This window comes from Papio anubis, chromosome 12 (genome assembly GCF_008728515.1).
Source record: "Papio anubis isolate 15944 chromosome 12, Panubis1.0, whole genome shotgun sequence".
Taxonomy (NCBI): domain Eukaryota; kingdom Metazoa; phylum Chordata; class Mammalia; order Primates; family Cercopithecidae; genus Papio; species Papio anubis.
In genome coordinates this window covers 91,426,453-91,450,283 of record NC_044987.1, presented here as the reverse complement: position 1 = coordinate 91,450,283, position 23,831 = coordinate 91,426,453, and the positions used below count along the sequence as shown (strand labels likewise).

General features: G+C 45.7%; 1 protein-coding gene and 1 non-coding gene across 2 annotated transcripts; both read right to left on the bottom strand.

The window, feature by feature from the left end:
• Positions 1 to 239: 239 nt before the first annotated feature.
• Positions 240 to 14,054, bottom strand: RCN1 (reticulocalbin 1). The gene is made up of 6 exons (XM_003910071.5): positions 13,398 to 14,054; positions 8,399 to 8,592; positions 7,211 to 7,389; positions 5,138 to 5,198; positions 2,305 to 2,504; positions 240 to 1,426 (listed from the first exon to the last, which is right to left on the bottom strand). Exons 1-6 carry the CDS (start codon positions 13,649 to 13,651, stop codon positions 1,319 to 1,321), a joined length of 996 nt encoding a protein of 331 aa, XP_003910120.1. The 5' UTR covers positions 13,652 to 14,054; the 3' UTR covers positions 240 to 1,318.
• An 8,749-nt stretch (positions 14,055 to 22,803) lies between these two features.
• On the bottom strand, positions 22,804 to 23,011 carry LOC116269953. The gene has a single exon (XR_004177748.1). It is a non-coding gene; the product is annotated as a small nucleolar RNA U3 (small nucleolar RNA).
• Between the last annotated feature and the right edge of the window lie 820 nt (positions 23,012 to 23,831).

Here is a 23,831-nt window from a genome sequence, read left to right as displayed (position 1 = left end):
TTTCCAGTTGAAACCTTTTTCAGAAAGATTTTATAGTTAAAATGACCTACAGAAGAAAGGGCATTAAGCATATTATTAAATTAGTAAATACGAGTCTATTCTGAACATTCTAGTAACTGGATAAAAAAAACAGAATCTTTTATAGTCTTATTCATGGAATCCAACCCCACCGTTCTATACTATACGAATAATAATGTCACAAATAGCATCTGTGAAGTCAAACACCACAGGACACAGTAGAGAATCCTTAGGGGGATCCTTTATTTCATTCACTTCCTCCTTACAAGGTGAAATTTCAATCTGTACAGGTTGTGTCTGCCAGTTCAGTCCACAGCTCAGAATATCACCTTGTCCTCATTCCATGGTATAAGCTGTTCTGTGGGGACAGGTCCGAGGGTCGTGGATTCACTGGACTGGATGGGACATGATCCAGAACTCCGCTCTGTTTGGCTTCCCAAGGATCCCACCACCTCATTCTAATCAGTGATCATTGAGGAAATGCATTGTATTCCTATTCACTATTTCAAAGATCAGGCCTACCTCACTGGCATATCAAGAAAGTTTTCTCAAGTATATTTAGTGTTCATCATTTTACTATAGTTTTTCAAATGTCTGACATTCATCTTTTCCCTACCTCTAAATTCCTTTCTTTTTCACATTATCTTTCTTGATTGCTTTTTAATAGAAAAACAAACAGAGACATGGATTTATTGTGCATATTAGCAGATTCATACTGGAAAATGCATGGAGGTTTCATACACACCACTTACAGTAAGGAACAGCTCAGAGTATAAAGTCGAGAAGAAAGAATCTGAAATATTAGACTTGTTCTGAAATAAGCTTACCTAGGATGATACCACTTTTGCTTAATCAGAATTTCCCCTTTCCAACTATTTAACAGTGGCAAATATAAAAAAATCTGGTAGTGAAAATACATAGCAGTCACTTCATATCACTGCCTCCCCCAACCCGCTCAACTTCTGAAGAACAGAGGTTTTTCAAGTTTTCTTCCCCTTTAAGTTTTAATGGGGAAAGAAAAAACAACAAAACTTTTAAAAAGTCATATTGTACCAAGATATCCCCAGAGAGAACTGCAATTTACCAAGGTTTTCATGTGTTTTGAGAGAAATCTTACTGAAAGAATAGTGATGTCCATTTTCCAGTAAATACTGAGCGAAAAACAATTTTTATACCCCAATCCGAGGTACAAACTTGCTTTTTGTGGGAACACAACTGCTGTAAATTAGACAATTGTAGCAACAATCCAAGACAATAACAGAATGCCTATGACAGTCTGCCATATTCTGGTGAGTGTCTATCAAAGCTCATCATGATTTTTTGTGAGATCTTCCCCATAATTGGTAGCTTGGCTTCCAACGAACATGTTCCAATTCTCCAATATTTCCTCTTTAGTTAGCTTCTCATCCTATAGAAGAGATGAAAGAGCTCTGTCACGGAAGCTCTGATAACTGTACTAGTTTAGCATGATGTTCATGTCATTTCATTGATTTGCAATGTTTAAAATACTATATTTAGTAATTCAGAAGCTACTGGGCACCTCCTTCATCTACCAGGACTGCACTGCAAAACTCCAAATCGGAACAGCCTCTTGCTATAAAAACTGTGCTAACATGCGTCAGGGAAGTCCCTGAGTAATTCAGAAGCTAGAATCCATTCGTGTCCACAAGCAGTGTTGGTCTTCCCAAAATAGGCCCTCAAGAATGCCACTTCCCTCTTATGGCCTCACTGCCTAACCTGACTATTGGCATAACCTGAGAATTTGGGGGCAATCAGCAAAGCGGGGAATAGGCAGGAAATTTTTCTAAATTTATTGATTTGTTTATTTGAATGTTTATCAATAGATACCGAAGTACTAGGCATTAAAGCCAGAAACCTGAGCTTGCCTGAGGATGTCTGGGCTTTAATGGGATGGGCTTCCTTGTCCCTGACACATCACAGATGTTTGATAAATATTTGGTGACAATGAATGGATAAATAAGCTGATCCTAGGGCAACACGGGGTATACTTCTTAAATCGTGTCCTGCCCACAAAGTTCTGCAGTCCTAGCAAATGTGACTTAATGTAAGTCTGTGGCTCATAGCTGACTTTCCAGGAAAGTTCAGGCCTAATAAGCTTACTATGGGTTATCATGGTATTAGCTCAAGTTTACAGGCCTCCACAAGAAGGAAAAGTCAATAAAGACATGGTCACATGGGTCAACGCTATCGCCGAGAAAAAAAACCAAACCAATCTTATGTAAACTGTCTCCCTTCAATCAGTGATTCCAGAAGAATGGGAAATACCTTGTTTTTGTCTGACTCATATACCAGATGCCTGGCCTCAGCCTGTGCATGATCATAGTCTTGAGGGAGGATCCAGTGGCGAATCTCATCTTTGTCCAACTTCCCATCCTTGTTCAGATCCCGGAATTCGTTAAACTGCTCCCGTTCTGATAAAACCCAGTCTGGCTCAGGGCCATTCTCCTCATGGGAAAACATATCCGCTAGAAGGGAAGGTTGTTGTTGGTTACAAAGGAAAGTGGGAAGGTAAATCGCCCCTCCCCGCAAAATAACTTGACCTCCTGAGCTTTAGGAAAGGCGATGACCAATCCAGAGACCTAACTCAAACAGCTGGTAGGCAGTTTCTTGGGGATAACGATGCAATAATTTATTCATGATGAAGGCCACGTGGTGGAGTAGAAAGAACCGAGTTTAGAAGCTGAAAGATAAATCCCGGCTTTTGACTTAGTTCAGTGACTGAGCCTGAAGTTTCCTTGTCTGTAAAATGGAGACGATAATTTACAAATCACGGGGCTATTATGATCAAATGTGCCATTCTGACGTAAAAGCCCTCTACAATCCAAACTGGCACTACATAAGCGAAAACTAATAATAATGACTAACAGTGAACACTGTGGTCCAGATACTGTATAAAGTGCTCTACACACATTTTTCATTTGATTTTCCCACAACAACCTTATGAAGTGAGTGCTGTTATAATTCCCATTTTACAGATGAAAACAATGAGGTAAAGTCTTACCCAATGACCCACAGCTCATATGAGCTGGAGGCTGCACAGGAACATGGCCACTGTGCTTTCAACCCAGAGTCTCAGCCACTGTGTTTAGTACTATTGTTTATATCATTTCCAAAGGGCTTTCACTTGTCATTTTATTTCATTCTCGTAACAATTCTACAAGATGGGTCATTATCCCCATTTTACAAAATGGCAAGGAAAAGAAAAAGGAAACGTTTTTGCATTGGGTGTGTGTCAGTAGCTCTTGGAAAAGAGAGATACTCTGCAGGCAGTTTCTCTGTAATGGAAGCAGAGCTTGGAAATGTCAGGTGGTGAAGGGAGCAGGTTGTAAGAGAAGGAAAGAAAGAGACAAGACCCTTGACTACAAGGTAGACCCCTAACTGACATGTCTACATTGTTTTTGAAAAAGAGTTGTAATATGTATTAGCTAATTCAAGCTTCATCGAATCCTGCAAGAATGGGCCAACTTTTTTTTCCCATTTTACAGATGAGGAAGCTGAGGTTTAAAGCCATTACATGATTATCCCAGGGTCACACAGCTAATTGGTGGAGAAGCTAGGGCTCCTAATTCCAGTGCCCTTCCTACTACACCCCCCACCACCCACTTTCCACTTGTCGCCTCCCCAAGAAGTGAAATGACGAGTCAATACATTGGGTTCCTCTGCCTGTGAGTCATTACGTATTCGATTTTCAAGCGCAACGCCTCCACCTCCCTCTCTCTATTCAGTGTAAAGAATGGGATGCTTCTTCTAGGCAAAGCCACTCAAAGAGTTCTGCCCCTGACTTTGCACCACTTCAATGTACAGTTCCAGAGGGCTGGGCAGAGCACACACTTTCAATCAAAAGCACTACATTGTTTGTTTTAACCATGCATCCCCAGTGCCACAGTGAGAGGTCTGCGCCTCTGAACGTGACCTCGCATGTGGACCCAGCAAGAGGAAGGCACTACTGCTTCCTCTGATGAGGGAGCTGTCAGCATATGTCATTCTATCAGGGTAGTGCCACCAACGTCACTTTAATTACTGTGGCGAGAGCTACGTTGTCTGTTACCAATGACACACAAGGAACAGTGTTCGGCTCACGATCAAACATAATTTCTAATGATTAGAGGAAACTCTGCTCTTCATTGCTGAAGGCACTTGTTCTTGTGTCTGGGGTGGCAAAGTAATACAACCACAAAACCAGAGACAGACAGCAACTCGGGCTCTGGGTTTTACATTTAAAGGTAATTAATGGCTTCGATTAAAAATCTGTACAAAAATTATACATATTTCATTCCTCTTGTCATAGGTCAACACTTAAATCAAATGATTTTCCAGCTTTTACTTTATCGAGACTTGGGAAAAGAGCTGCCATGAGAAGGGAGCCTGCAGCTGGAGCCATGTGCCATAGCAGGTGGTAAGGATCAAATGGAATTGTCCTTGTTGCCTGTTCTGGTCCTTTCCAGCAGGGGTTGGGCCGGTGGGGATTTGGAGCTACCAGGAAGCGCTCTAAACAGCAATGGTGGGTTTGGACCCAAATACATTAATTTGACTCTATGGGACTCTCAACCGAAGGATGGGAAACGAGGGGTACAAAATGACAATATTATTGGGCAATTGTGCACTCTGTAAAACATTTATCTCTCTAAGAAGAATGCCTTTCTGCAAAGAGCTCAGACACATAAACAGTTCTGTTAATCACAGCTGCATCTACTCAGAGCTTTTAGGCCCCACTGACCCCGTCCAATTTTAGAGTTTTTGCCCTGACACTGTCTCTTCTATCTTCACTGTAAATCTATGGGATCTCCAATGCCCTTTTGCAAAGGTAAAACCAGGCAGTGTGATGAAGGGCACCTCTCAGAGGCCTGGGGCCAACTGTTGGCCAGCCTTGTGTAGGGCCAGCCTTTTCATCTCTTCTCCACTGAATAAGGTCTAATAATACTTCCCTGATACTACACCACTAGGGTTGATGGGACAAGCAGGCTGGAAGTTCACAGGAGTGACTTATAGACTTGCAGCTGTTGCTAAAAGAGACGTCTGGGGAAAGTAGCCAGACGTGTGGGTGGGGGGGCATGTGGCCCAGTCGGGAAGCTGAGCAAGACTCTAGGTCAGCACTCACCAATATACTCATCCTGATCCACAAACCCATCCCCGTTCTTGTCGATGTCCTCCAGGGTTTCCTAGGAAGCAAAGGGTGAAACAGAATGCAAGATGGCCATGTGCTCTAAGGAAGTCTGAGAATTCTATTGTCCTCCTTTATCCAGCTTTTACGGCTGAATACTTGGTGACTTCTGGCTCATCTCCTTACTTCCCTGGGAACTAGTTTCTTATTTGTAAAAAACAGGCAATAGTTTCTGTTCCTAATCCCCCACCCCAATTTCAAGAGCAGAACGCTTTCTTCAAAGCAAGATGTACCTGTAACCCCAGAGGTGCTCTGATGATATCAGGCCCTGCCAGGCCAACCAACTCCACCATCCAACCAAAACACCCACTGGGGAACATGCGAGAAAACCAGTTTGAGAACCACTGGATTACATGACCTCAAGAATAGACTGCAGTGCTAACAGGACTATGAATACTGAGTTGGTGTCAGAGAAATGTGAAACAGTGGTCAACTCAAAAATAAAAGTATAACTGATTTTTTAATGTATTATGCTCTGTATTTAGTATACTTGACCCCTTATTTACATTTTTTGGATTGGGTCAATAATTAAATGAGTTTACTGTTCATTGGCACAGCAACTCAGAGGCATCCTGGGCCAAACCAAAGAGAAAACCTGAGAGCAGAGAGCCACTCCCAAAGGCTCGTCATCCACTGTGGATCATTCCCCACCTGCACTGTCCTCTGCCACATTAGCTATCACTACATGGATGGTGAGTGGTAGAGAAATGATTCTTGGAGCCACCGCCCAGTCCTTAAAGTCATGGCGATCACGAGGATGAAGCATGAGCGGACCCTTCCACCACCTGGATAACTAAAACCATCTACAGCTCGTGTAAACAAAAGCTCTAGCCATCTGTTTCCCAGGATTGAAACAGTTGGAACTGGCTTGGTGCATCTGCCCAGGAAAACAGGTGATGGCATTTATTTAATTGTCACGGAAAATGAAGACATTTGGGACCCAACAAGACACTATGGAAAGCAACCACATTCTGAGGCCTTACAAGCAGAGTCACTCCTCAAAGCCTAGGGCCTGATCCACCCACCCTCCAAAGACCTACCCCCTAAGGGTAGCATCCCTTCCAGCCATAATTTTTACTTTACATTTCCACACAGTTTTAACAATCCAATTCATTCCATTTCTGAGTCTTTTCCCAAGTCCCTTAAAACTGAAAAATGGGGCAGAGACTAGCTAGTTGCTCACTTAAGCCATTTGCTCTTTCCTTTTTTTTTTTTTTTTGAGACAGAGTCTCACCCTGTCGCCCAGGCTGGAGTGCAATGGCACGATCTCGGCTCGCTGCAACCTCCGCCTCCCGGGTTCAAGCGATTCTCCTGCCTCAGTCTCCCGAGTAGCTGGGATTACAGCCGCATGCCACCATGCCCAGCTAATTTCTTTTCTATCTTGAGTAGAGACAGAGTTTCACCATGTGGGCCAGGCTGGTTTTAAACTCCTGACCTCATGATCCGCCTCCTTGGCCTCCCAAAGTGCTGGGATTATAGGCATGAGCCACTGTGCCTGGCCCCTATTTGCTCTTTCTAGGCACATATCTAAACTGTATTTCCCAGCCTCTTCATATCTAGGAGGGACTAGTGTAACATAAGGGAAGGGGATGTGTCATTCCCTGGGCAGAACAGTAAACAAAGACTCTATCTTCTCATTTCCTCTCTTTTCCTTTGTCAGCCAGTTGGGTGTTGCCAGAATGACTTTGAAGCTACAAGATGGCAGAGCACAAGCAGGAGTGCTTAGAGGAGAACTGGGTACCCAATTGTGCTCAGAGAACAGCCTGGGAGGTCCATCTGACTGGAACAAACTTTGCTAGTGTTAAATGGCTATAACTGGGGGCTATTTGTTACAGCAGCCAGCCTGACCTGACTAATTTACTGGGTAGACAGGTATTCCACCAAACTCTACTCTGGAATCCTTCTCCAATTCCCTTCAGGCTGAAAAATGTTCTCTCTTTGGAAGAGACAAGATTTGGAGGCAGTTTTCTCCCCGGTCTTTTCCCAGCCCAGGCCCTTCACTTATCTTACCAAAACCACAATTTCCTTCATGTGTTCAAACTCTTCAGGATGCAGAAAGGCAGTGAACTCCTCCCGCGTAGCTGTCAGATCACCATCGAGGTCCGCAGCTTTGAATCTTCTCTCGTCACGTGGCAGCATCTTTTTAAAGGTGTGATGATCTGAAGAATCGTGAAACTCCGCGGGGTTTCCTGCAGGATGTATGTATGCAGAAACGTTTTTCAACTGTGCTGCCAAGAAAGGCGTTTCCTGCCAGATCCCTCATCCTTCATGCTCAAATGGTACACACAGGGAAAAAAGGTCCCGACCTACTGAGTTCTTTAAAACATTTTATGTCAGAATGCCTCTAATATCAGTTCCCTCAAGCCACCCCGTAATCTAGGCCTCAGGGCATATTAGGGGAATTATTGCAAGCGGTTAAGAGCGCGGGCTTTAGACTATATCACTGCCATACTTCTCTTTGCAGAACTCTGCTTTCATCATCTCATTCTTTGATCTAGAACATACAGAGGTTCTTTGGTACCCAAAACATCTTGTCTCAACACCGTGCCTGGCTTTCAAGATCTCCCCGATTCTGGCCGCGTGCGTGCATCTTTGGTTCTCCTCGGGCCTGTTTCTTGGCCATCCTCACCATGCACCCAGCAGGTCTGCACCCTGTACCTCTGTAATCTCACTTCTTCATTCTCCCGGTCTTGTTCGTCTTGGATCCAAGCCCTTCCCATTACTGCATGCATTGCTGCATCTTTGCCCCTCCAGTTGACCCACCTTCTCCAAATATAAATCCATTCTCCAAGGCCCCAGTTTCCAAACCACCCATACCAGGAAGCCTTTCCTGACTGCTCCGGCCCGCTCAATCCTTGCTATCTGGAATTAGGCAGCATTTTGAAAGTGTACCACAGACACACTTCCCTTCTGCTTTCTTCTCCGTGCGTGCCTCTGAGATGAAGTTGAGATGGGGTCGCAATCTAAGGGATTCTTTTTATTAGCCCTCACAGTCCTTCCCTCCCACCTGTAACTTCACTCAGTGTAAGGAACTCAGTACATTCCAAGTTTGCAGAGGAGGGTGTTATACAAGCATGTTCTACTTAGGAGGCTGTGACATCTCCCTGAAGGGAGTGGATATGATGAGAGAGGAGAGAGTCTACAAAAAACTTGTGACCCGGGCCCCCGCTGTGTCACCGCTCCTGCAGCACCTCTTACCTAGGTAGTAACCATAGGTGGCTTGTTTGTATTCTTCCCAGGAAATTTTATCATCCTTGTCCCTATCATAATCCTTCCAGACTTTGGCGACATTATCGAAGATGTATCTTTTCTGCACCCGTTTGATCCAGGTTTTCAGCTCCTCAGTAGTGACAAAGCCATCCCCATCATTGTCGATTCGATCAACAATCTTTCTGCAGTACAAAAAAAAAAAAAAAAAGAAAAAGAAAAGAAACCCACACACATGCACAAGGCTATTATTAAGGCTTTGTGTGATGCTGGTCCAGCAAAAGATCAAACACCTGCACAATCTAAAATGCACAAACAACTACAACAGAATCAATGATCTAAGGAGGCTGGAAGGAATCTTCAAGTTTATGCTTTCACGGTTGATGTGCTTTCCCCCGACCAGTGCCGATGGCAGACACCGCTAATGGATTGTACCCCTCTGTCCTGATGAAACTAGAGGTGCTCTCAGAATTCTCAGCACTGTGCTCTGGTGATGGCCACTACCAATGTATCAGAGCTGATCTGTAAGATGAAACCTATTAATCTTCCCTGCTGTAGTCCAACACCCTCATTTTGGAGTAATGGAAACTGAGGCCCAGAGAAATGGAATAACTTTTCTAAGATTACACAACCAGTATTTGGTAAAACTGGGGTTAGAATTCGTGTCTTCTGGCTTAGGTCCAATGCAAAAAGTGGAAAATTGTATGTAAATCAAAAGATAAGTGAGTTTTGTTTTTTTTTTTTAAACCCCACCACGGTGGACGCAAAGACTTGACACTTAAAGCAAAAGGACACCAGATGGTGGACACAGCACAAATGTCAGGGCTGAAGGAGCCTTGACATCATGGAATCTACTCACGAAACTTGACCAGCTGATCCACTCTAGGAACCTTAAACCCTTTGCTCTTAGGGTAAAGGCTCCTATACCAGCTCCACGGCTGGCCTAGGTTTCAGGAACTTCCCACTGAACTCCACTGAGGTACCCTAAATGCTAGCCCAGAGCAAACTTCAGGCTGGGAACTCACTTTTGTCATCTCTAGATCAGACGGTCCCAAACCAGGACAGCATTCCGGTAGGGAACTTCAAAAACACCCCCAAGCTATTCCCAGTGTTTAAAAAAGTTTCACCCTTGTAGTCCATTTACCTGGGAGGAGGTCATACAGGCTAACTCTAGATTTCGTTCTTTGGGGCTGGAATTCTATCAGCTTCAGTGGCAAAACTTTCTCACTTTTCAACAGACCTTCTGATTGGCAATTAAGCTTTGATTAATAAAAAGTGGGAAACAAATTCATCAGTAGTTTGACAGAGAAAATCTCCTATAACTTTTTTTTAGGTGGGGGGAGGGTGTACATGAGACGGGGAGGAGTGAATAATCAATGTCTCCACCTCCTACCTGAACCCAAGAGCCCAAGCTCCTCTTTCTCAGGAAGGTGTAAACATCACTAACAGCTTGAAAGTGCCCCTTCATTTGCACGTTTAACAGGCCTCATTCCTAAAAGATAGGCTGGACCTGTGATCCCAGTGCTTCAGGAGGCTGAGGTGGGAGGACTGAGGTAGAAGGCCAAGAGTTTGAGAGCAGCCTGGGCAACATAGTGAGATCCTGACACCACAAAAAATTTAAAAATTAGCCAGGCATGGTGACACATGCCTGTAGCCCCAACTACTCAGGAGGCTGAGGTGGGAGGACTGCCTGAGCCCAGGAGGTCAAGGCTGCAGTGAGCTATGATTGCACCGCTGTGCATCATAGCCTGGGCAACAAATCAAGAACGTGTCTTAAAAAAAAAAAAGACTAAAACACTAAACTTCAAGCGTCTTCAGGCTTCTTCCCCCAGGAAATCATAGTCAGACACAGCAGAATTATTTTAACATTGTGCAGTGTTGAGCCCAGGTATGTGCCAAGCACTGCTCCAATCCTGGGGACACAGTGGAGACATGCCAACGGGTTACCCAAAGCCAACTGGGAAACAGAATCTCAGGCTAACGACATCAGACTCTACAATCCTCTTTTGTGGAAAGGATAGCATCTAGTCTATGCCAAATAAACATCTAGGACGTAGCTCAGCCTGACACATAGTAAGCACTCAATAAATATTTGTTGTAAGAATAAATAAGATCTTAACCTTCTCTTTAACAATCTCAAATGAGATCCTGGGAAAGGCAGCTAGGGTGGAGATGAAGCCCAGCACTTCCATCAGAACACCTGGATCCCCGTCCTCCCTCTGGTCCCCATTATCTGCGTGATCTTGGGCAAGTGTATTGACTCTCTGAGTTTCTCCATGTGTAAACTGAACACCTACTTCACATGGAATGTTGTGAGGAATAAAGGAGAGAATGCATGCCTTTCCTCACTAAAGACAATAATCTAGATCAGTGGCGGATGGTAGCTGCTACACAGAAGCCATTCAAATGTTTGTTGCATGAATAAATTAATGAAATCAAGGTGTTGATACAAGGAGCAAACCCAGACCAACTCCATCATCATTTGTTCTCAACACCAACAGGTAACAGAATGAGCAAAACCTCTCAATGGGACCTATTGCCACTTGGAGATACCCTGCTAGCCGCCAAACAGGGCTGACCAACTCTGCTGCAGAGGATGACTGACACATGGGAATAAAGGTGTCAAGAGAAGCCAGATATGGGGGTCTGTATGTGAAATCATTCAAACTTTAAATGTGGGCAAGTAATTTACACTGTGTGGCATATTTGTGAATGCATGCAGCCTACGGGTTCCCACTTTGCAAACCTCTGGCCCAGGTGTCTTTAGGGGCCTTAGAGCTGTCACATTTTCAGGACTGACAGGTAATGGTGACAAAGTTGCCTAGATCCAGCCACACTCATTCCTCCTCAGCCCAATCATGGAGGGGACCACTGAAACAAGCTGTGGATAGAGAGGCAGCTTCTCACACGCAGCCCCATCCCAAACTGGACCCATAATTTCCAGCACCTCCTACCCCACCTCTACCCCAGATTTAACCTACAAGGGAATGGTGCATCCATCACCCATCTGGTGGCTCAGGCCAGAGACCCAGATGTCCCCTTGATTCCTACCTCCCTCCTCTCCCCCTTGCTGAGTCAAGAGCAAGAGCTGCCAGTTCTACCTCCCACTGGTGTATAGATACATCGCCTCCTGGAATCCAGAGAGACCAAGCCCCTTTGGCATTTACCCCCTCTCCCCTGCCACTGGTCTAGTCTATACCTCGAAGTCAAGGTGTTGATACAAGGATCAAATCCAGACCAACCCCACCGTCACTTGTTCTCACTACTAGGCTGAACTGTCATGATGAAGACATTAACTGGAAGCTGTAGGACCACACCTTATAAAGTTTTCCAAATCCCAAAACCTCTCCCTGCCTCCTCTCCAGTGACAATGTGGCTACCACTCAGGGCTCCAGAATAAATCAGTCTCCAAGTGCCTCAAAGCAATACAATTGACTGAACTCATCAATGGCCCCCATTGTTAAGTCCTAACCGAGAAGAGAAAGTACTGTGCAAGATAAAAGGTAATTGTTTGGAGGTGACTTTGAAGTTCAAAGGTCTTGTTATCAGAGCAGGCAGATGGTGCACCTACACAATAGGTATAATTTATCCTCATATTCCAATGAAACACTTTGGCCTTTGGAGGGCCCCAGGAGCACAGGGATGGCTGTGTTCTCTTTCATGTGGCAGAACGTGAAGATCCTCCACCCCCAGGAATCAGGTTCAGGGAGATCTGAGACCTGGTGCCCAGTAGGCAGGACTGCTGGTTTCTTCCCCAGCCCTGCCTCCATCTGGGACCAGGCTGCCTGCTGGGTCCTCTGAGCAAGGACCAGCAGGTATCTCCGCACAATGCCCAAGTGTCTCCTCAGGGGGACCCGGGGAGGGTGTACTGAAATGTGCCAAAGTTTTGTTTCCCGGGTTTGGTTCCTGACTCAACTGCCTTTAACAGCCCAAGTGAAAATCCTCCACCACCAAGAGCACCCTCCAGCTTTTTGCCCCCAACAAATCAGTTGCCAAAGAACCGAGTGCTTATGCAGACATCTGCTGTCAACAGAAACGTTTCAGGCCCCCCGTTTCCATTCCTGCTCCTTCCTGTTTCCAATCGGAAACTGCGTGTCCCCGGATTTTTGTATCCCTACACTAGACTTTATTTTATTTTTTATTATTTTTGAGATGGAGTCTCACTCTAGCCTCGGCTGGAGTGCAGTGGCGCAATCTCGGTTCACTGCTACCTCCACCTCCCGGGTTCAAGCGATTCTCCTGCCTCAGCCTCCCAAGTAGCTGGGATTACAGGCGTGTGCCACGACGCCCGGCTAATTTTTGTATTTTTAGTAGAGACGGGGTTTCCCTATGTTGGTCAGGCTGGTCTCGAACCCCTGACCTCAGGTGATCCCTCCGCCTCGGCCTCTCAAAGTGCTGGGATTACAGGAGTGAGCCACCGCGCCCAGCCTCCTTACGATAGATTTACAGGGCGATTAGGCAAAAGGCAAGACCACCTGGCCGAGACTAGGAAGCAAGCCTGTCACTCGCCTGCCCCTTCATCTTTTATCCATTCATGTTCATCCCTGAGACCTTCTTAGCGAGTGTCTCAAGCCCTTCTCGCCGGAAGTGGGGGATCAGAGAGAAACTGCGAGAGGGTAGGGAGGAACTCATGTCACTAACAGGCCACTGTGGACAAACTCTTCTTTTGTGCACTCTCTCCCTTCCCTTCTGATGCAACCCGGGGGAGGGGGCGGGTCCTCGCCGTCCTGGCTACCGCGGCCGCTGCCACGTTCTCGCCTCCCCGCGAGAAACCACCCAGGCCGGGGGGCGGCGGCGATCTCCACGCTGGGGTCCCGGGGCCCTCCGGCAGCTCAGCCTGAGCCCCGGCGCCGAGTCGGGCAGGCCCCCGCCCTCGGGGCCGCGCGCGCGATTTCGCTTTCGCTTTGGCGGTGGTATCCCGCGTGGCTCCCGCCCAGACGGCCCCCGGACACCTGCGCCGCCCCCCGGGGGGACCTGGCCGCGGCCTCACCCCAGCCTCTCCTTGCTCTCGTCCGGGGTGAGCTGGTCGAAGGTCTTGGAGTCCTCCTTGCCCAGGAAGGCCTCGTGGTCGTACTGGAAGCTCTGGTTGTCCTCAGGGGGCCGCTCGCCCAGCTCCGAATCGGGCCGCACCACGCGCTCCTTGCGCACCGTGGGCTTGGCCCGCAGAACCCGCGGCGCCAGCACCAGCGCCAGCAGCAGTCCCAGGGCGAACCCCAGGCGGCGGCCACGGCCACCGCGCGCCATCGTCCGGAGGAGAGGGCGGCCGGGAGGGAGGCGCTGAGCAAGCGACAACAGCGGCAGCTCGGGAATGGGGGCTTGGAGCGCGGCGACGGCGGCGGGGCTGGGGCCGGGGCCGGCGCGGAGGAGGGGACGGCCCAGTCCCTCCGCCAGTGCCCGCCCCGAGCCGGAGCAGAGGGGCGCGTCGGGGCCTCGGGCTGGGAAGCTGCGGGCGGTCCCGCTCACGCGCCCATTGGTCGCTGCGCTGCCGGGGGAGGCCGGGGCCGCGGAGCCACGTCGCCAGCCGGGGTGGTGGGCGCGGGGCTAATGTTTCGCCTCGGCCCCTCCCCGCGATCTCGTTGCTAGGGGCGGGCCCGGGCGAACTGGGCTGGGGACTGGAGAGCTCGAATGAGGACTGGGAAGAAGTTCTTTGTCAAGCAACAGATGTTCGGGATAAAATTCCCTCTGACTTCCTACAGTTCCGGAAAACTGTAAGGAAGGAGGCGCTGCCCCTCCTCAACTTCCAACTGAGCCCTAGACCCTGCTCTAAAATGTGCTCTCAAACCCAGTTTAACCCCATTTAGCAAAATTTGGAGTCTGGTTACAAACGCGAGCCTGGAAGGAGACCAAGACGGCTAAGTCCCCTGGAAACGAGGGTCCTACTGTCAGCCGTCAAGGAGGGTCAAGCGGGAAACTTCTATATGACCGAGAGTCCCTCTAAAGGGAGCAGTACCGTGCGTTCCAGCTGCCAGGGGAACGCAGGCCCCACGCTGGTAGATAGTCCTGTTTCCCAAATGAAATCAGGATTTTAGATTTTTATGTTTTATTTCTAAATGTTGGCAACTCATTTTACAAAAGCACTAGTTGGATCCAATCTTACCTGTATTCAGGTGGTAATGCTACCAATACAGATATCTGTCCCATCAAACTTTCTGCAGTGATGGAAGTGTACTCTATTTGGTCTGTCCTGTAGGTCGTGGCTGTTGAGCACTTGATGTGTAGCTTAGTGTAAGTAAGGCACTGAAATTTTAATTTAAATCTAAACTTAAATTGCCACACCGGACTAATGGCTACCCTTTGGACAGTGCAGGTCTCCAGCAGTCTCAGCCTTTTGAAACTCATTGAAAGCCATGATCCTCTTCCAGAAAAATGCACATACAGCTACTGACACCGGTGCTTGACTAAAGAGTCGAGGATTCATGGATCTTTTGAAGCCCCACCTATGAGCCCCAGGTTAAGAATCCCTAGAAGGCTGGGCGCGGTGGTGTCTCATGCCTGTAATTCCAGCACTTTGGAAGGCGGAGCCAGGTAGACCACCTGAGGTCAGGAGTTCGAGACCAGCCTGGCCAATATGGTGAAACCCCGTCTCTACTAAAAATACAAAAATTAGCCGGCCGAGGTGGCAGGCGCCTGCAATCCCAGCTACTCGGAGGCTGGCGCAGGAGAATCGCTTGAACCTGGGAGTGGAAGGTTGCAGTGAGCCGAGATTATGCCGTTGCACTCCAACCTGGGAAACAAGAGAGAAACTCCATCTCCAAAAAAAAAAAAAAAAAAAAAAAAGAAAAGAAAAATAAACCCTAGAAAACTGAAACCATAGTTGAACCATGACAGCTAGATAGCTGTACTCCCAGAAATTTCCTCCATCTTGCCCTGCCTCCCACCTCCATCCCTGATGTTTTCAAAAAGGTCTAGGATGTGCTTCTTGCCCTTGCAATAAAGATGTCGTTGCAGCATAGATGCAAGTCCCTTTCTTGTGACGCCCTCTTTCAGTCAATTAATGAATCATTACTCTGTTCCTACTCCAGCCTAAGCACTGGACTGGGTGCTGAGGATACAATGGGGAACAAGATAGTCGTGGTGTCTGTGTATATGAACAGATGTTCGTTCGTTGATTCGTTCCATAAACAGCACCTGCTAAATATCAGGCTCTGCTGGATTCTGGCTAACTGAGATCCGTGGATCACAAGTCAGCATGACAAGGTCCTGTATGAGCTAGCAGAGGACAGCTCCACATTTGAGGCAATGTCTTTGTGACCCTGTACATCCCCACTGGCTGGCAGTGAGAGCTGGGAATCCAGTCTTTGAATCCCCACTTCCCTTCCTAGTCCCCTTCTTTTCCTTGGATCCCCCGCCCCGCTTCCCACCAGCTGACTTTGCATGGGACAAGAAGTACTGTGCCTGAGACCAGACATGCTTCCCACAGCCAGCCTCGAAGCCTGAATTTCTAGCAATAGAGGAGCATTACCTTGGGCGTGTAAGAGCTCCCTGCTGAAATGCAAGTGTCCTAAGGTAGGCGGCTTAGTACTTTCTGTGCTCATCAGGCAAGCAGAATATGAATTGTTGAGTGAGTGAGGGAGAAGGAGGAGTGGGAGGAGGAGCAGGGAGAAAAAGATCGGGGCTAGAAAAAGAAGGGGACTAGGAAGGGAACGGGAAAGGGAGTGGAGACTGGTGACAGTTTTTGCATATTCACAACTTTGGCCACAGGCTGGCCTGGGTCCCTGGGATTGGTCCAGACTCTCTGAAACGGCATTATCTTTTGCCCTTGTTATAGTTGGCTTCCTGCCAGACACTGGTGGTTTCCAACAGTTAGACTGTTTCAGAGGTAGTCTTGGCTCCTGTGGGAATTACCAGAGAATTCTAGCACTGCTGTGAATCCGGAAGAATTTACATAATTTCCCGTGGGCTTGCCTACACTTTTTTCCTTTATGTTTATTTTCATCTCTCCACCCTACCATAAGAGTTTAAGTCCTCCCAACCAAAGGACCAGGAAGGGTGATGGGACAGAATAGTCAAGGTATTGCATTGTGTAATTGCTTTCTTTCATTTTCAAAGTTGTTTTGCATCTCCCCCCATGTGTATGTTTGGAAAGAGTGACTAAGTGCATTGTCATGTCTTAGGTCTTAGGTTAACCTCCATTCTTGATGAAGCAGAGGAACCAGAACAAGAGAAGTAACATTTAGCAGAGGGTTGAATCAGTGAAAAGGAAAAGCGAGTTTCTAATGGGTAAACTGATCAGCTTAGGGTGTGCTGGTCTCCTGCATCTGGCTGAAAGTAGCTCCATCAACTACAACAAAAATCCAACCAGAAGTTACTGAAACAAGAAGAAAACTTGAGCATCTCATGTAACAAGAAGTCATGAGTTATATCAGTTTTAGATTCGTTAATGCCAGTGGTTTCAGGACATCATCAAGGAATCAGGTGTTTTTGTTTCTCTCTCAGAAACAGTGGGGGAAAGGAATGTTCTCTCCCTTTCTTTGAAAAATAAACTTTCCCAGCAGACTTTCTGTCATATCTCATTGCCCAGAATTGTGTCATGTGCCTATGCCGGATCTAATGACAGGCAAAGGGAATATAAATTCCATGATTGATTTAACCAAATCAAGACTCACTCCTAGGGACCGGAAAGTACTGTATACAGCATCCTCTGAAGCACATGATTAGAGTTTTGTGGGCGAGGAAGAACAAGCCACATAGCTGTGTCTGCCACATGTTTAAAAGCAGTTTGAGGCCGGGAGAGGTGGCCCACGCCTGTAATCCCAGCACTTTGGGAGGCCGAGGGGGGCAGATCACGAAGTCAGGAGATTGAGATCATCCTGGCTAACACGGTGAAACCCCGTCTCTACTAAAAATACAAAAAATTAGCCAGGCGTGGTGGCAGACGCCTATAGGCTCAGCTGCTTGGGAGGCTGAGGCAGGAGAATGGCGTGAACCCGGGAGGCGGAGCTTGCAGTGAGCCGAGATCGCGCCACTGCACCCCAGCCTGGAAGACAGCGAGACTCCGTCTCAAAAAAAGAAAGAAAGAAAGAAAGAAAAGCACTTCGAGCATCTCTACCTCCCTCCTGCTTGTCCACCATTCAAAATTACATGAACTTTTCACGTCCTAACTCAAATGTCACCTTCTCCATGAAGTTTTCCCTTATGCCTTAAATCAGAATTAATTATTTCTTCATCAATATGCCCAGAGCCTTTGTATCTCACATACTTTTCACAGTCAGCTTTGTATTAATTTTTCTTCCCTCCTAATTCTGAATTCCTTGGGAGAAGTGATCACAGCTGATTCATGTCTATGTTCATCAATCCAGGGCCTAGCATGTTTACTGCCTTCTGGCAAAAGTTGATCGCCATAAGACAGATTTGTTATGAGGCCAAGACCATATTCTTTTGGCTCACCACTGTATACTCAACCTAGCATAGTGCCTGGCTCATAGTAGGTGCCCCTAAATTATCCTGAATGAATGATAAAATAATAATAGCTACTAACTTCTGCTTCTGGTCAAGATGGAGTGAAGCAGGGATTGGATTTATCCTCCCATTTGAAACAAACAAACAAACAAAATATATGAAACAACAGTTTTCAAGACACTGGACACCAGGCAATGAATGACATTAGAAACAAACTAGTTGAGTCCTAGGATTACCCCAGAATTACCTTGGCAGAGTTGCCAGGTCACTGTGCAGAGAGGGAGAACTAACATGGATTCAGGCAGACTCCTGAAGTTAAAAAGACAGAGTTGAGTGTCCACAGAGACCAAGTCAGCCATGGTTCTACAGAGAGAGTTCCAGAGAGAAGATGGCTGCTCAGAGAGAGAATCCCAGAGCTCCACAGAGGATCCCCTTGGCCATTCAGCAAAGTGGCGAACAGTGCATGCATGTGAGGCTGAGGAATGAGCCATCTGAAAGGATTAGAAGGAACAGTGGGTGCCAGGCATGGTACCTGTTCCTACCAGTCAAACTGGAAAAACTTATCATTCATGGGGCACTGGGTACTTAGTAAGGTCTTGCCTCAGTGGTTGGGAATAATTAACCCTAGACTGAGCACTGCTCCAGAAAATGCCTCTCAGAGCACAAAGGCAAGACCTGAAAAGCTCAAAAAAACATACAGGGAAAAAAAAAAAAAAAAATTCCAGCACCCAGCAAGGTGAAATTCACAATTTGTATTATCCAATCAAAGACACAACAAGGCAGAAAAACACAGCAAGGAGAATAATCGGTCTGTAAAAACTGACCCAGAACTGACACAGATGTTAGAATTAACAGAGAAGAACATTAAAACAATTATTGTAATTGTGTTAAATGTTTTAAAAGTTCAGAAGAGCCAGAGAAAATACAAAAAAGACACAAATTGAAAGCCTAGATATCAAAACTTTGAAATCTGGGATGAAAAATGCACCATATAAGATTAGCAGAAAGTTAGACATTGCAGAAGACACTATCTTTTTACTAATTAAATAGTTTATTGAATAAATATAATAGCAAAGAATGCATTCAACTGCTTTCTAAAAAATCAATTTTAAAGGCCTTTCTATTCAGGCTAATGATAAAGGCGGTAAAGGCAGATGTGCTAGTTTAACATAATTGGCTTATTTCATACAGCACTTTTATCTTTTAGTCCACAAGTATATTATTAAATGATAGAGAACATCTAATGCAACCATTTCCATGGGAATAGGAAATACATTTCTAAGAAAGAAAGATGTTACAGATCCCATCTTTTATACCCACACCCACAGTCTAACTCTAAAGAAGATAAAAACCAATGACTTTCTTCACAAGAGCTCACGAATAATGTCACTTTGCTATCAAAATCTGTATTTCTGATGCATTTTGAGCATTGAGACAAGATTGAAATATTCCCAAAGAAAGAAACACAAGGCACATTGGGATCATTTATTCGGCAACAGTGAGCACTGCATCCAAAACTATCTCACTTAGGAATGAAATAAGGTCAGTCACATGCGTGGACATCTCTTCTGCTGTAGTATCATAGAAAGTCTCAGTGTCATGAACAATCTATTTGTCTTCTTCAGTAACAGTTAATATCCACACCTTTCCTCCCAAGTTAACCCCCTCTGCCAATTCTTTATTCTAATTGTGTGCTGTCTCACTTATGATTCCACATCCTAAAGTATGTCAATGCCATTTCTGAGTGCCATCTTGCCATCAACTGCTGCTGTCGACTCCTGTGAATACAGTTTTCACAATTGGTAGGTAGATCGCAGTTTGTAACCAAAAACACTCATTGTTCATCCATCCCATGAGCTGACAAGTCATTAGTGATCAGAAGACAGCTTGACCCTGATCAGAAATCCCTCATGCTAACATCTTTTTCCTTCTAGTCCATATCATCATGCAGAGCAGGAACTGTGAAGTCCCTGGCGTGCGTTTTCTCAGTGAGCCTGCTCACCTTGCATCTTGCACTGATAAAAATCACAGCCTGTGTAGTGGTCAGGGTTTTGTGGAAGTCACAAAGCATATCTAACTTTCATTCTTACAGTATTTCAAAGAGAAAGGTAACAGTCATTTAGTTTTCAACTTTCTTTTGTTAGACATTCATTCTGTTAGGCCTACTGATATATTGCACCAAATCTTAAGACAAAGATCACTTAAGAAAGAGGTCCCCCAGTCTTTACAATCAGAAGAAAACATTAATGAACTTGGAGGCAGAGCAAGAGAAACTGGCCTAGGTAAAAGACTCAGATAAGAATGAATTTTAAAAATTAAAGAGCATTAGTTATCTCTGGGACAAACTGAAATTTCTGTCTTCCTTGAGTTGCTGTGCCTACTGCAGGAGGGAGGGGCTGAAGATGTGTTGGTTGATAGAGTCTCCAGGGAGGTAGGACTATCCCACTGAACCCAGGAAGTGGGATGTACCACCTGGAATTATATATATAATTAGACTCTGTGAAGGGGAAGCAAAAAATATACGTATTTGAAAAAATGATGTGAAAAAATCTCCAAACTTTATGAAAATTATAATCTGCAGATCCAAGAAGCTCAATAAACTCCAAGTTCAAGAAACATGAAGAAAACTCCACTAAGGCATCTCATAATCAAATTGCTTAAAACCAGCGATAAAGGGAAGATCTTAAAAGCAGCCAGAGAAAAAAGATAAGTTAGGAATCTATTGTCAGTGTAACAAAGATAGCAACTCTGATATCTTAAAACAAGTTATTTTTATTTCTGGTGCTATTGACTGAACTGTGTCGCCCCAAGTTTCATATGTTGAAGTGTTAACACTCCCTCTCCTCTGTCCTCTGTGACTGTATTTGGAGACAAAGTCTTTAGTAATTAAGGTTAAATGAGCGGGCACGACAGCTCATGCCTGTAATCCCAGCACTTTGGGAGGCTCAGGCAGGAGGATCGCTTGAGCCGCCTGGGCAACATGGAGAAACCCTGTTTCTACAAAAAAAAAAAAAAAAGAATTACAGGCATGGTGATGCACACTTGTGGTCCCAGCTAGCCGTGAGGCTGAGGTGGGAGGATTGCATGACAGCATGTGAGGAAATTGTGAGAAAGTGGCTATCTGCAAGCCAGGAAGAGAACTGTCACCAAAAGCCAACCATGCTGGCACCTTGGTCTCAAACTTTCGGCCTCCAGAACTGTGAGAAAATACATTTCTGCTGTTTAAGCCACCCTGCCTGTGGTATTTTGTTATGCCAAACAGAGCAGACTAATACACCTGGTAATTATATTTCATAGTTGTCCATGGCCCTGGTACACCCAGGTTATGTGTAGATGGAGAAGTGGATACCAGTTGAAAGGGAGGGAGCCTAAAAATGCAAGAAAGAGAGGGTAACTGATAAAGCACTGTCCTAGATCTGTAGAGCCCTTTGGAAATTAAAAGAAAACTAGGGACTCTCACCTAAAAATTGACATAAAGATTCTGCATTGCTTTCTGAAGATTTGTGGATCACCTGCAGGGCCTCATGGACTCCTCATGATCCCCTGGATCTGAACTGAAATAATCACTGTCCTAGGGAAAACCAGTTGGGTTAGGATCGAGAGCCTGGCCGGAGATGGGGGGTGAGGAGGGTGATACACTGGAAATAAACAGCAGGGAGACATTTAGAGGTAGATGCAAGGGCAGTTGTTGGGCATGTTCTGAGTCAATGCCTCCACAGAGTATGAGGAGGGTAGGGCAGGAGTGCTGGGACATAGAAGTGTTGAAAAGATTAAGACCTACTCTAATTCGGGGAAAGGATAAGGAAGTAGGAATGAAGAAAAGAAGTGAGTGTTTTAGGGACAGCAATCTAGGATCAGATTATATGATTCCATGAGACTCCATCAGCCTGATGGGTAATTTTCACCAGCTCTCTGAGGAGGGTTTTAGCAACAGCAGCAGTAGTGGCAGAAAAAAAAAAGTATTTGGGATTGATTGCAAATTGAGAACTGGTAAGGAAAGTGCAGGGATGGATCTACTTGCTTTAAACTAGGATTTATTTTAGGTAAAAGGCTAACTGCAAATGATGGATAAGAAAGGAAGGAAAGAGGAATAATGAGAGAGAGAGAAAAAGAAAAAGAAAAATAGAGAGAGCAAGGAAGGAGGAAATGCAGGCAGGCAGGCAGGAAGTCCTTTCATCCTTTATAAGGATTAAGGTGGTAGCTATCCTTGTCCTGCCCTGGGGCATTGAATTTCTTACTCTGAATATATGAAATTTGACTTCCTGTTAGTAGGAAACTTTAAAAGGTGTCTTTTGTTTTCCCAAGGGTCATAACTAACCTCTGTCAGCAGGAAGTTACTGGGAAGGCTCTACTCTGCTGTTAGGACGGTAGGCATCCACAGTGACCCCAACCCTTGCCTCCTCCGAGGTACAGGAGCTTTAAGGCTTCCCTGGCTCTGTGTGGGCTGGAAAAATGAAGCCACTGCCATCCACAGAGCTCGGGGTTACCAGTGGGATCAGATAGGTGGGTTCTGCTACCTGCAATCCTTAGTGAATCCTGGACGAGCCGATGTTACCAAGTCTCCTGCACAGGATGCTACAAGAGCTGATAATGACTTTATCCACAAAAAATACTTGAAACACACTCAGGGTTGTTATGAATAAGCTAAAAGATTTTAAGTTTTTGAAATGCTGTACTCTATGGAAAAGATTTTTTTCTCCCCTTTGAAAATTGTACAAGTGACACATGTTCCTATAGGATAACTCTAAAACACAGACAAACAACAAATGAAAATTACACCAAATCCTACCATTTGGAAATAACCATTTTCAGCATCTTGTGTATCAGACCCGACTCATTCATATGCAAATGTATAAACATATGTTTTATGAAAGTGGTGTCATATTACATACATTTTTTGCAACCTGCTTCCCATTCCTCCTACAATTTCTCAGTCTATGGTGAACATTTCAAGTCTATATACATCTGCATCAGAATTCTTTTTTTTTTTTTTTTAAACCACCCCAAACTGCATCCTCTCCTTATTCTCCTGGAAGAGAACAGTCACCAGTGAAAAATGGCTGTTTTAGTGATGCAATACCAAGAGCCGGCTTCAGGCTCAAGGAATAATGTTGTGCCTCCTCCTTGTGGTGTCCTGTGCTCTACATGTTCAGATAAACTTCTTTAGTAATGAACTATAGAAATGATCCCTGAAAGTATAGTCTTTGTATCAGCTTTCTTAATTGCTGCAAGGTATTGCACCATTCCTCAGTTGCTGGATGTTTAAACCGCATTTGTTTCCAGTTATCCATTGACATACTGATTCCTTGTAATGAACAACCTCAATAATTTCATTGGCGTGCAAGAATAAACTGTGTCATTTACAAGTGTGCTGGGTCTTAGCTGACCTGGGCTCGGCTTGGCTGATCTCTGCTGGGCTGGGCTCGCTCATGCCTCTGTGGTCAGCTGCTGTTGGCTGGGCAGTCTTCCTCGTTTTCACTGTGCTCTTACAAGCTTGGGACTGGTTGGCTATTGGCTCTGCTAGGATGGCCACAGCTGGGATAACTAGGACAATTTGGCTGTCCCAGGTGAGTTATACTCCAGGAGGCTAGCCCAGGCATGTGCTTATGGCCACTCAGCAGAGCAAGGCCTAAGCAGAAATGTGCAAGTGCTTTTGTAAAGATCTGCTGTGTCACATTTGCTCACATCCTGTTGGCCAAAGGAAGCCATGCACTAGTGACAGAGTGGACTTATGGGGCAAACAATGTGAACACAGGGAGGGGTGGAGAATGATGTATTAGTCAGGGTTCTCTGGAGGGACAGAACTAATAGGATAGAGGTATATATGAAAGGAAGTTTACTAAGGAGTATTGACTCACACGATCACGAGGTGAAGTCCCACAATAGGCTGTCTTCAAGCTGAGGAGCAGGGAAGCCAGTCTGAGTCCCCAAACCTCAAAGGTAGGGAGGCCAACAGTGTAGCCTTCAGTCGGTAGCTGAAGGCTCGAGAGCCCCTGGCAAGCCACTGGTATAGGTCTAAGAGTCC

What these genes read in the sequence shown, in the direction of transcription:
- RCN1 (XM_003910071.5), bottom strand. Translation starts at nt 13,651, where the DNA reads ATGGCGCGCGGTGGCCGTGGCCGCCGCCTGGGGTTCGCCCTGGGACTG. An exon ending in GAGAGCAAGGAGAGGCTGGG is followed by an intron (nt 8,593 to 13,397) that starts GTGAGGCCGCGG and finishes TTTGTACTGCAG; the next exon opens with AAAGATTGTTGATCGAATCG. An exon ending in ATGAGTCAGACAAAAACAAG is followed by an intron (nt 1,427 to 2,304) that starts GTATTTCCCATT and finishes TCTCTTCTATAG; the next exon opens with GATGAGAAGCTAACTAAAGA.